Source organism: Bidens hawaiensis, unplaced genomic scaffold (genome assembly GCF_021521415.1).
Source record: "Bidens hawaiensis isolate Kalapana, Puna unplaced genomic scaffold, B.hawaiensis_p1.1 tig00018026_1, whole genome shotgun sequence".
NCBI classification, from domain to species: Eukaryota; Viridiplantae; Streptophyta; class Magnoliopsida; order Asterales; family Asteraceae; genus Bidens; species Bidens hawaiensis.
In genome coordinates this window covers 246032-259733 of record NW_027492718.1, presented here as the reverse complement: position 1 = coordinate 259733, position 13702 = coordinate 246032, and the positions used below count along the sequence as shown (strand labels likewise).

General features: G+C 33.8%; 1 protein-coding gene across 1 annotated transcript; it reads left to right on the top strand.

The window, feature by feature from the left end:
- Positions 1-3448: 3448 nt before the first annotated feature.
- On the top strand, positions 3449-5247 carry LOC143555209 (1-aminocyclopropane-1-carboxylate synthase 7-like). Its single transcript, XM_077044801.1, has 4 exons — positions 3449-3619; positions 3712-3840; positions 3957-4117; positions 4219-5247. Exons 1-4 carry the CDS (start codon positions 3449-3451, stop codon positions 5081-5083), a joined length of 1326 nt encoding a protein of 441 aa, XP_076900916.1. The 3' UTR covers positions 5084-5247.
- Positions 5248-13702: the final 8455 nt, after the last annotated feature.

Sequence of the window (13702 nt, the reverse complement as noted above, 5' to 3'; positions counted from 1 at the left end):
GTTTTTTGTGTAGTCACAGATCCTTCTCACACTTCTCATTTTTGTTTCCTTTCTATTATAACTTTACCTTATAGACTTTTTGTTTCATGTTTTTTAGTTTCCATTTTATGAAGTTACACCTGTAATTTTCAATTTATTTTCAAAATTTTAAATAATTTAGAAAAATAAATAAATTTGTATTACTCATTTACTCTATCAACTTTAAATTATATCAATTTTTTTTTAAATTTTTTTTATAAAATGGGCTTAAACGGGTCATGTTTTGGTCAACATGAATTTGATCAACATGAATTTATTTGTATACGGGTTAGGATCAAAATCTTTGACATAAATAATAATATGAGTTGGGTTCGTGTTGTACATTTCAACCTGCGACACAATTAACACCCTTACGATGCATTAAGACATATTAGTTTAAAAGGGGTTCCACCTTGTCACCCAAGTTTATATTTATTAGTAGTAGTAGTATTTCTTGCGGTAGTTTCTAACATGATTTTCAAATCTAATATATATTAGTTTAAAAGGGGTTCCATGTTACAATAGGTATTGTAACCTATCAAGTATCAAACATGCTTTGATTCCAAGTTAAAAAGAAAAAAAAGGCATCATTACCGACAATCCTAAACCTAGTTGACGCAAATTTGGGGGATTTGATACATTTTCCCCCTTTTGGTTGGAGATTTAGGACAAAACTACACTAAACATTATTAAAGGAATCTAACATTGTCCTTTGACTGCAAATTTAGGACAAAACAATTAGCTGTTTAGTGGTGTTTATACTTGAATATGTCTTCCTAATGTTTGATTTCTTTACTAGACAAATATACTTTTGATTAAAAGTCTTGATACTAGGAATGTTGTCTACTTTTCTATGTAATTTAATGTTGGTTGTCCCCTTTGAGTTTTTTTTTACATGTTGGCAACTATATACTTCATAAGAAACCAAGACATATGTGCTTAAGTGATGAAATAAATTCAATATTTATAGCTTTTTTTATATTCATTTCTATTAAAATCATGAAGGATATGCCCTCTTAGATATAAACATAAACATTTTTTAAAAACAAACAATACACCGGCTAAACAAATGAATATTGTTGACAACTAGTTATTGACGCGCGCATTCTTTCAATTATTACTGACGAACTTCCCAAAAATAAATTAAAACATTTTCTAAAATAGCATTTGATTCAGAATACTATTTAGTTTAGTGGGAGAGCATCACCGACGAAGATTTCCTCAGTACTACATCAGTGATATGGGATTGGATTTTTGATAACATGATCTCCCTATTCTTTTTAGACGATTGTCGTGTGGGCTCAAGATTCTGTATGTAATGCCTCACTCATTCGCTAGTAATAAGGGTTTGGTTTTTCGATATTCCAACCCAAACTTTTTAGACGAATATTGATGTGGAGCCATTTATTGACGGGTTTCAGTTAGAAATCCATCAGTTTCACATTCTATATATGTAAAACTGACTAAAGACTAACCATCAGTTTTTTGACGTTTCGAAAAATTGTAAAACCGAGTATTTCAAATATAGTCTAGGGAGGAGTTACTATTGAGTGTATATCTTAGTTAGCATTTTGTTGGAATATATGATTTCGAAATTAAAACATTCCGTCATTGATGCGTCTTTTACTAAACTTATCCCAAATAGGCAAGCCGTTACCGGGAGCTGTTTTCCTATGTTTGTATGTTTTCCCACATGCACAATATAAATGTTGTTTATTTGTATATGTTGCCCCATCCAAGCAATTGGGGCATGAGTTGCAACGTTAATGAGATTAAAATCTATATTTCTTGCATAAAACCCTCTACGTTAATAAATGTGAGCGTTGATAAGATAATGTTATTTATCTGGAAGATGTGTCATATGTTCTGAGAATCTTATGGCATAATATCACTTTGTGTAATTTGTTGTATTCGAAAATGTATTGTAATTTATCTGTAAGATTTGTAATTAATATTTAAAACTATTCGAAATCATGGCATGGCTTTATGTAAACTATAAATGTATATCAAAACAAATCCATAGGTATTTGTTTTATAATCAAGATGACATATATGTTAGCACGTGTAATATAAGTTTGTGTAACAAGACCAATCAAATAACACATGATATAAGGTTCATTGGTAGCCAATTATGCTCTTGGAATTTAAAAGCTCCGATTCTTACATCAAGTGATAAAACCCAAGATTTAGTGATGTTTAAAATGTAGTTTAGAGCAAATAAATAGCAAATCCCAAATTAGAGAAAACAATTGCCAAATCCTTCATAAATTCATCAATAATTACATATGGGCTTCCGAGATCATTAATATTACTGTCGGAAATTCGAGGGATTTTATGACAAATTTTTCGACGTGATTACCCATAATGGTTTATCAGAAAAACTAGGGTTAAAGTTAAACACAACACGAAGACCAACCGGACGCTGCCACCCTCTTTCTCTCTTGATTAGACTGCCTATCAACCACCACGGCAACCAGAAGACCACCACTATATCGATAATTAATATATAGTTTACGTAATAAAATGTTACTAATAATATTCATGTATAATCATATTACTTAATTTAAGCAGTTTTAACATACTAATTACTAAGTGAACTTATATGTAAATAAACTTTTAAGAGAAAATTCACGAACATACTAATTAGAGAAATTAAATGTATTATTTTTTTAATATGAAAACAACTATGCAACTTAAAACTAAAAAATATCTATAATTTTTATTATATAAAACAGATTAAAATTAATAAATTGACACGCACGACAAACACAAAATATATTGACATTTAATGTTGATTAAGAGTTTGATTAGCATGAATATATTTGCAGTAAAGAATTGGCTCGTGAGGCATGGGAAAATATTAATTATATATATTTAACATAACATAATGCATATTAAATAATACATAATATTACTCAGTTTATTAATTTCTTGACAAATGTAGATCGAAACCCCAACCCCTTAATTCCACACACTTCAGCCCACGTAGAAAACATCATCATAAGGAGGTATTATGATTGGTGGTCTTTTTTATAATAATATATGTGGTTATGGAAATTATTAGTTTCTTATTAAATTACACAATTTTAAAAGGTTGGTTTTGATCTTGCTACTTGCTACCTTATTCTAAACAATTAATCATTGCTTCATTTTGCCAATTTATTGAAGATAAAATAAATTGAATTGAATTAAATTAAATTAAATTATATTGGCATGTTGCAAGTGAACCCCACTAACCTTTTTGATATGTGTGTCGCATGTTGAATTTAGACACTTCCTATATATAGGGGTGTTTTGTCAAAGTTTTCATCAAACACTTTCTTTTCACTTTTTTCTCTCTCTCATCCCATCTCTCTCTCTAGCTCTAAAGTTTCTTCCTTCAAACTTGAATTCAAGAAAACTTTTATATATATATATATATATAGAACTCATGGCAATTGAGATTGTGCAACCAAGTGTTGGATTGTCAAAGATAGCAGTCTCACAAACCCATGGTGAAAACTCTCCATATTTTGCTGGATGGAAGGCTTATGATGAAAACCCTTATCATGAAACAGATAATCCTTCTGGGGTCATTCAAATGGGACTAGCTGAAAATCAAGTAAGCAATGACACACAACTTATTAAAGTATTCAAACTTTCAAGACTTTAATATTTTTACATGTTACTGATTTTTGTGATCACTTTATATAGGTGTCCTTTGATTTACTTGAAGAATATTTGGAAACAAATCTTGAATCAGCAAACTGGGGCCAAAAAGTTTCTGGCTTTAGAGAGAATGCTTTGTTTCAAGATTATCATGGGCTTCAATCCTTTAGAAAGGTACCACCTTTTTTTTAAAAAGAAAAATGTGCAACCCCATGATTATATTTGTTGCAAAAGTGATAAAAAAAAGTCTTAACTTTGTTTAATTATTAATTATTATTTGTTATATATAGGCAATGGCAAGTTTCATGGAACAAGTAAGAGGAGGTAAAGCAAAATTCAACCCTGATAGAGTTGTCTTGACAGCTGGTGCAACTGCAGCTAATGAGCTTTTAACTTTCATTTTGGCTGATCCTGGTGATGCTTTGATGGTCCCAACACCTTATTATCCAGGGTAGGTAGCAGCCACCAATTATTGGACACAAAACATTTGTCAGAAACTTGAAAAATTATTTACAGTCTTTATTGACATTTTTACCATCAAATAATGCACAGATTTGACAGAGATTTAAGGTGGAGAACTGGTGTACAAATTGTCCCAATTCACTGTGACAGCTCAAATGGTTTTCAAATTACACCAGAAGCTTTAGAAGCAGCATATGATCATGCAACATCAATGAACATAAAAGTAAAAGGAGTGCTCATCACGAACCCGTCGAACCCATTGGGCGCAACCGTTCAACGCAAGGTTCTCGAAGAGCTACTAGAATTCGTGACACGAAAAAATATTCACCTAGTATCCGATGAAATCTACTCGGGTTCGGCTTTTTGTGCCGATGAATTCGTTAGCATTGCGGAAGTGCTTGAATCAAGAAACTATAAAGACGCGAAAAGATGTCACATTGTTTACAGCTTGTCGAAAGATCTTGGTCTCCCAGGGTTTCGAATTGGGACCGTTTATTCATACAATGATCAAGTTGTGACAACCGCTAGGAGGATGTCTAGTTTCACATTAATCTCTTCACAAACACAGTTTTTGTTGGCATCTATGTTGTCAGATAAGGATTTCACACAAAAATACATTAAGATCAACCGCGAAAGATTGAAGAAACGATACGAAATGATCATAAATGGACTCCAAAAGGCGGGTATCGAGTGTTTAAAAGGGAATGCTGGTCTTTTCTGTTGGATGAACTTGAGTCCATATTTGGAGGAACCTACAATCAAGAGCGAATTAGCGATTTGGAACACGATTATGCACGAAGTTCGGCTTAACATATCGCCTGGATCGTCTTGCCATTGTTCCGAACCAGGGTGGTTTCGGGTTTGTTTTGCGAATATGAGTGAAGAAACACTTGAAGTTGCTCTCTCAAGAATTCATGACTTCATCAAAGAAAGGAAGCAAGATATGCAAGTTTAGTGAGTGCTATGATTATTAATATAATTATGAAGTTCTCTATCTTTTTGGCAATAATTTTTTAGATGGGAAGCACTAATTATCAAGATTAGGGTTTTTGCCATCAATAATTTGTGAATCATACCGGGGATTTAAGTATGTTTTTGCTCTAATTTTCTTTGGGATTAATTTCATAATCTCCAAAGATTTTGAGTTTATAGACCCCTTTGTATGCGTTCAACTTGTTTGTAACATTATTATTACAATTAATATATCAAAATTATACTTTTTTTTATCCTTGTGAAAGTATCATAAAGTTTGCAGTTGCTGGTTTAAAGAGTCTCTGTCTTACCCAACCAATCAATGCTACGATTTTTATGAATACAATATTATAATATGTGTTATTTTAATAATAAACATGACTCAATCATATGCGTACACATAAAGTTGCATGGTTTGGCGTTTTATCTTTAGTCGATCAAATATAATGGAGTCTAAGCTTATCGTCCCATAATTTAATTTGTATAAAAAAATAATATGAATTGCAGCAAATGTTTTATATTTAAACTTATTGCATGCACAACATGTAGAAGAATCCAACTGTTATCCAGTCGTTTTAGTACTGCTATATGATTTGGTTTGATTGTATTGTGGGGTCCAATTATTACTATTCATATAATATAAAATTTTGATTGATAAATAAAAGTTTCAACCTCACAGAGAGAAAATATATGTATGTATCAATATTTAAATACAAAGGGTTATTAAATATGAGAGTTTTTAAAGAGGTTTGGATAGGTAAAATTGGAGATGTCTCCTGTTTTTCAAGTTCTAATTTACTATAAAATTGGAGACGCAAGAGATGAGTACGTGTACGGAGCAAGTTAGCATGCTAAACTAAACCGGGGTTGCTAAAATGGGCTGCTAATGGAACTGCGGCACCAAAATCCCCTTTTATACTATATAGATAATCGTTAAGAGATTTTAATTATATGGCGTGGTTTTAAAAAATATTTTTATTATATTTTTTTTATATCAACTTAGAAAGCGTAAATGTGTTGTGCATAATTATATACATAAGTTGAGAAAATATATGTTGCGTAATTATTATTTAGGTTGTGTTATTATTTATAAGTTGCATAGTTATTTATATTATTACTTATTTTAACATTCTTGAACATTTTGATATTTTTTTTCTTTTGGTTATGTTATTGATGTTAATTTTGTAACTAGTTAAGAGTTAAAACCGTTCTAAATCCAGATACCATCAAAGACTTATGTATGAATTAGATATTCGTATAGAAATGTTTATTCTTTTATATAATTTTGAGTGTTTTTTCTCCCTAATTTTGTTTATTCGAATAGATTCAATTCCGACTTGACTTTAAATAAGCTTATTCGAAACGATTTATTCAAAGTTTTATCAAATTTAAATTTAATTAGTTTTAAATTGTAGGTCTCTTGACCGGATCTAACAATACAACAACTATTACTAGTTATCTTGGATCAACCTCTACACTAGTTAGCGGAAATCACTAGTAAGGACCGATATCTCAAATCTTGTTTGTGTGTGTTTATTGCCGAGAGAATGAGAGAAGAGAGAGTTGTTGAGAATAAGGTATTTTCAAAAGGTTATGTGTGTATGAGTTACACACACTATATATAGTGTGTGTGCTCATACACTATGTATTGATTGTAAACAGCCCATTGGGCTCAAACACACACGGCCTTGGGCCCAAACATACAAAATATAAGTTTAACAAGCTAAGAGCATTCACAGCTCGTACCTCATCTCTATATCTATAATTATACTATAAAACACTATATTTCTCTTTCATGTTTAATTAAATAATACTTTTTATAATTTTATCATTACAGTTTTCTCTCTCCTTTACTCACAACCAATTCAATAAATATTAAAAAATAAATGGGGGCAAACTTTGCTTCCCCAAATTTACAAAAAATCACTACATTTCTCTCTTCACCCTATAATTTACACTCACAACCATTCAAAACTCCACCCTATAATTTACCAATTTTCCTCACATAATTATGGGGGATGGGTTGGGAATGCTCTAACAAATACTTAGACACTACAATACATACAAATACGAAAGACTAATTTAGAAATGAGCCTTACATAAATTTTCAATTTCAAATAACGTGAATTAGATTTGCCGAACACCTATAGCCGACTCGATAATACGGATACCTAGCCTAATGTTGTTTAGTCAGAATTAGTGTATGGTAGCGATATGGTGCCGCCACTTCTTAAGTTGGGCTTAGTGCCATTAAAAAACTTGGTGGAGAAATATAGGTTGAAAGTACATAAGTTGTAATTGTCTAGGTACATTTCTAGCATCGGCTATAGATCGAAATTGAGATTATTAAAATTCAATATTCTTTTTTAATTTTGTTGCCTTGTATAATCCATTTTTGTGTTTTTTTAACTTTTTTTTTAACGACTAAGTTTTTGACACTCTATAAAGCTTAAATCCATGACCTCCTATTTGGCACCTTAACTTGATTGATTTTTATATTTTTTTCTTTTTATCACAATAAAATTATCACATAAACAAGAAAATTACTTCAGTACTATGAAACAAAAACATCAAAAAAATACTATAAGTTGGTATTATTAAGGTCATTTTCAATATTTTATCAATATGCAATTCCTTTATTATACATCTATTTATAAAATATAATATATATCAACCCAACTAATCAAATGTTAAGAAATCAAATTCGAAAAGGACGGGTAAAAACGTTCTAAAAGTGTTTGTCCTTTACATAAGTTTTATCTAAACAACGAATATAATCAATTATGAGCTTTTTTATGATTACTTACTTGTTTTTTTGATGATTGTTCACGTAATAGGGACCAAAATACATATATTTTTAAATATTATATTAATAACTTGTTCACCACTATTTTTTTCTTCACATCCGCAGATTAATATTCAAAAAGATCTCTTTCATTTAGCAAAGTTGATATGTTAAAAGATTACTACAAGATCAAGGTGTAAATCATCCATATGTGAAACATAACCGGTAATTTAGACTATCTTCAATGCTAATTGCGCTCTTAGGTGCCCTTAATTATCACGTCATTTGTCACATATATCCTTACAAATTCTTAAAAATCTCAATTTCATCTCAAACCCTACAAATATCATTACCTATGTTAATTTCCACCTCAGCATCTACCCATTACACACAATATTTGTATAACATTTATTTATTTTTACTTTGGGCCCACCTTTTCATAAGGGCACATGCCCTTGTATAAGGCTATGTGTAGTGAATGAGCTACAAAATGGAGCGTTTTGCGTCATGTGGCGCCCACTCAGCAAAGAGTGAGTTTTTGTTTTAGGGTGTAATGGTGTTGTAGCCCAATATATATAGGGTGTAGTTACTGTACGCTAATGCCTTAACGTACGGTAGGTACGCGAGACGTTCAAAGGCAAAAACCTAAAACGCTCACAAAACGCTCACAAAACTTAAACGTTCAGCAAACGCTCAAACAGCGGTCTTCGTGAAAAAATGATAAATTGATCGATTAACCATCCAAAACTGTTTTTTCGGTGAACAAATGATTGATTGGATATGTATTGACGATTCCGAGATGTTTGGATGTGATTTCATGGATCGATTCGTGAAAAATGGATCCGCGTACGTAATGTACGTTAAGACATTAGTGTATTGGATCTTTTCACTATATATATATATATCACACACAAACAATTATAATAATATTAAATCCCAAACCCACAAAAGCGACAAAAACCCCTCGCCCCATTTCTTGTCGCCCCTTTTGTCACCCACGGGGGAGGTGTTCCCGCCCCTTGTCGCCCAGATTTGTTGCCTACTACACATAGCCTAAGCGCACTTCCCCTAAGGACAACACCCTTAAGATGCTAAAGGCATTCAAGAGCTTCAAAGGATTTATCTCCTAAGAGCCCATTAGAGATAGTCTTAGAACCGATGGATAAGTTAAAACGGGCGTGAATCTCGGCAAAAAAAGAGGCTCCTGTGAATTTCCTGTAGGATCCGCATAAGGAAGGTCTACTCTCCGACCAGCGGGCATTCTTGTGTTTGGATGGGCGGGGGAAAGCATGCTTGTGTGGACCTTACTGGGGTGTCCCCTTTTGACGGGCTTAGGGACACCAGATTTGTTGCTAGGCGGGCAGTGCTAAAGGCAGAAGCAGGAAAAATTGCTAAGCACGAGAAGACATGTGTTGATACATTTGGGTCTCTTGCCCCCGATGCTGCTACGTTTTTAAAAAGAGTTCAACGGGTCGTCAACAGTAATTCAACGACACCGAAGAACGATAACTTTGTTTTCAGTATGATCGGTTTTGCCATTCAAAAGGAGGTGACGACGCAGCTTGTTGTCTGCTTACATACCTCTCTATTGTAATTGGATATTTTTTTAGTTCAAAATATCCAGTATTCTGTTAAAATGATTTAAATGGACGAATATGTATTTTACAATTATCAAACAATCATAACAGAACCAAATCATTATTTTTGATTCATTTCATTATTATAATTTTGTTCATTTGCTGCCATATGATTAACTTAATTGGTAACGATTTCATACAGAATTTTATACTTAAAAATACTTATTTATATAGAATTTCAATCCATATTCATAATTTTTAACAACGTTTGGAACTATACATCCCCAATATTCAAGTGTTCATTCCTGAGACAGGATGTCAATCGTTGTAACACCGCGTCTTTTACCCTGTAAGTTTAAGCCTAAATATACTAACTTAGAAAGTAAAGGGACCAAACGTGTAAATTTTGAAAATCTTCTCCCAACGCGGTACGCGACGGGGTAACAATCAACCCATCGCATAGCGCGATGGGCTTGCTGAGTCAGTGGACACGTGTCCAACGACGTGTCAACACGTGTGATGTACATAAAAATATACATCTTTTCGGCATCAAATAATCTCTAAAAACTGCAATTTCTGTCAAATAACATAGCATAAAAGACTACTTATCATAATAAAACATAATTTCAGGTGAAACCAAGCCCAAAACGAAGAAACAACCAAAAAGACGAAGAAAAACAGAAGAAAACACAAGAAAACAAAGAAACACGCCCCCGTGCTTCAAGAAACAAGCCCCCATGCTTCTAACACAAGAAAAAACAAAATCTGGAAGCAAAAGCACGGGGTCGTGCTCATCATGCACTAGGCCGTGAACGAGAATACAAAAAAGACAAAGAAGAATTGAGCACATGTCGCTAAAAAGCACGGGGCCGTACCAACCACGGGGCCGTTGCCACCTCACAGAAAAGACAACAAATCTGGCACATGTCATAAAAATGCACGGGGGCGTGCTCATCAAGCACGAGGCCGTGCCTCACTATCCAGATTGCCTATAAATAGTGGCTCATGTTGCACTAATTTGGTGTGCCTTGAAAAGATTTATATCCGATTTTCTCTTATAAAAACACACACTAACACTCACTTTGGAGATTTAGTGAAGAGTTTGAAGGCTTGGAGATCATCACCATCAATCATCATCATCAACAATCGTTACCATCATTAAGAAGAAGAATTCATCTACATTTGGTTAGATTGTTCCAAGTTTAATCATGTATTTGTTACTATCAATCATCTTAATGTTTATCATCATACTCATTATGAGCTAAATTCCTTTTACCATCTAAAATCTATGAAGAAGCTTTATTTTACTTGATAATTAATCAAGACATGTGATGTGGTCTAGTAAAGTACATGGTTATATTACAATTATCTTTTGATAAGAAATGTTTCACTATCTTAAATCACTAATTCAACGTTGGTGGTTGCCAATTCCATTGGCAATCGTTCATGATCGATTCATGTTCTTGAAAGATAGAAATACTTTGATACATTATCGAAACATGAATCCTTATATTGTACTTAGAAATGATGAGATATAAGTTATAATGTATTTTTCTAAACCTTGGTAATCCGAAAATGGCTTTTCTTAGGATATCAAATTAGTTGAAGAAATCATATGTTAACGGAATGTGTAATTATAACCTACATAAATCAACCAAGGGGAGGTTGTGTGATGAACTACAGTCACCCGAAGTTGTTAGAATCGGTATTTGAGAAATCGAAGTCAATCCTAATCTTTCTACTTTACGAAACTACTTGCCAACTTAAATTGACATCATTGAGATGGTATGACATTAGGAAAGGGTGGACTTTAAAATGCGCATGCTATCTCCTTAGTGCCAAAGATGCTCACTTAAGGTTTAAGGAGCCATCTATCATATATTGCTATGGCAAGTTTATCACATGTCCAAATATTAATTATCAATGTTAAAATGGAGTGGATTCTTGATCTTAGATGGTAACCTTCGCATAATTGAAAAACTCATTTAGAATCTCTTATCTTGGTCACCTATATATTATATATAAGTATTTATATTTTATAAGAAGTTTGAAGAAAATTAACCCCAAAATGATTAAAAACCTCCAATTAAAGTAAAGCAACGATTTATTATTAGAAACCTTTGTGTCCACGGATCGATACTTGGTTCTTACCAATACTATTCTACATATACGATAGGTACACTTGCCTATTTTGTGTGTGTTTAGTCTTTGTAGAAGTCACTTTTATAAATTTAAAACACGATCTTGTGCAAAAGAAAATCATCCCATCCTTTCTTATTTAATCACACGCGCAGCACCACATCAGGTTTTTTGACGCCGTTGCCGAGGACACTGTACGTTTCTAAGAACAATCTAAGTTTTAATTTAATCATTGTCAATAATCGTACAAATTTTTAACTTCTATTTTATTTTATCTTTAACTTTTATTTTTTTTTAAAATATATAATTTGACGGCTAGCCTACTTTTTACCTTTATTCACCTTACCTTACTTTAGCTTAACTAACTTAAACCTTAGATAGTTTAGAATAGCTTAGCCTAACTTATAGTTTAACTTAGACTAACTTTTAATTTAGTGTTTAATTTTGATTTAATCCCATGTATGTCCTCTACCTTTGAGCCTGCGCTTGTTTCTCCAATTTCAGAACCGGAACGACTCTTTCGTCGACGAACTCGTAAACGGACTACAGAAACCGCAGAAGCAATCAAAGACGTATCAGTAGACGCCACCACGTCAGGAGAAAATCAAACTGAAGAAATGATGGCGGCCCAGAACAATGAGCTGAACATGAGCCAGTATGCCAAGCCAACTCTCGAGGGCTATGGCAATGGAGTGGATCCACCCGAAATTACAAAAAACTTCGAAATCAAATCTAGCACCATTCATATGGTGGAAAATTTAGTTCAATTTCATGGTCTCCTCGACGAAGACCCTCTTTCTCACATATCTCGATTTCTACGAATCTGCGGAACCTTTAAAATCCAAAACTGTTCAGAAGATCAAATCAAACTCAAACTCTTTCCTTTCTCTCTGAGGGGCCAAGCCCTAGAATGGATAGAATCTCTTTCTTCTGGTTCCATCACCACTTGGGACCAGATGGTTGAACAGTTTCTCCTCAAATATTTTCCGCCGGATAAAACTGCCAAATACCGAGCCAGTATTACCGGATTCCGGACCGATGATGACGAATCGTTACACGCAACATGGGAAAGATACAAAAGTCTTCTAAGAAGATGTCCACATCATGGACTGAGCGTATGGTTACAAGTACAAACTTTCTTTGACGCACAATCCAGTCAAAACAAACAAGCCATCGACCAGATCGTTGGTGGAGACCTGGGATCCAAATCACTTAACGAAGCATTTGAAGTCCTGGAGAAGGCCACAAAGAAGAGTTTTGCTTATAACCCGCCAAGATCTACACCTACACATAAAGGAATACACCACGTTGATTTCAACACTCTTGTCACAGCACAACTTGAAGCTCTTTCTAAAAAATTCGAACAACTTCAAGCCGAACTATTAAAAACCAGACTCACCTGTGACACCTGTGGAGGAAGCCGTAAGACGATTGACTGTAAGCAAGTCATCATGGCCATGGAAGAAGTCGATTTCATCATTCGACAGAACAACGCTTTCAGCAATAACTACAATCCAGGATGGAGAAACCACCCGAATTTCAGCTGGAAAGACGGAGGTAACACTCAACCTTTACCCTGACTCAAAAAAAGAGCAATGAATCAACCCTTCCAGCCTAAACCTCAATTTCAAGATCAAAGTTCTAGTAGCCATCAAAACCCGAGCTACTCCAAGATTGAAGAAATGCTAATCCAACTAATGACCAAAACAAATGAAGCAGAAAAGAAAGCCGACTCAAGAGCCGTTGATATCAGCGGAGTATTATTAAAACATGAAGCCGATCTCAAAAGCCAACAAGCATCACTTTAGAACCTAGAAACCCAAATCGGACAAATTGCCCGACAATTATCCGAAAGACCACCTGGCACTCTTCCAAGCAACACAATCACCAATCCGAATGCAACAGCTAACGCCGTTACACTCAGGAGAGGTACAACCACTGTTATCTCATCAGCTTCAGAATCAGTTATGGAGAAAAAATCTCCTGATGAAACGCAGAAAAGGCTGACTCCAACAGGCACAGTACAACTTAAGGAGCCAGTCCGAACCTATGTTCCACCTATTCCATAACCTGGAAGACTGAAGCAGGAATGATTAGAAGC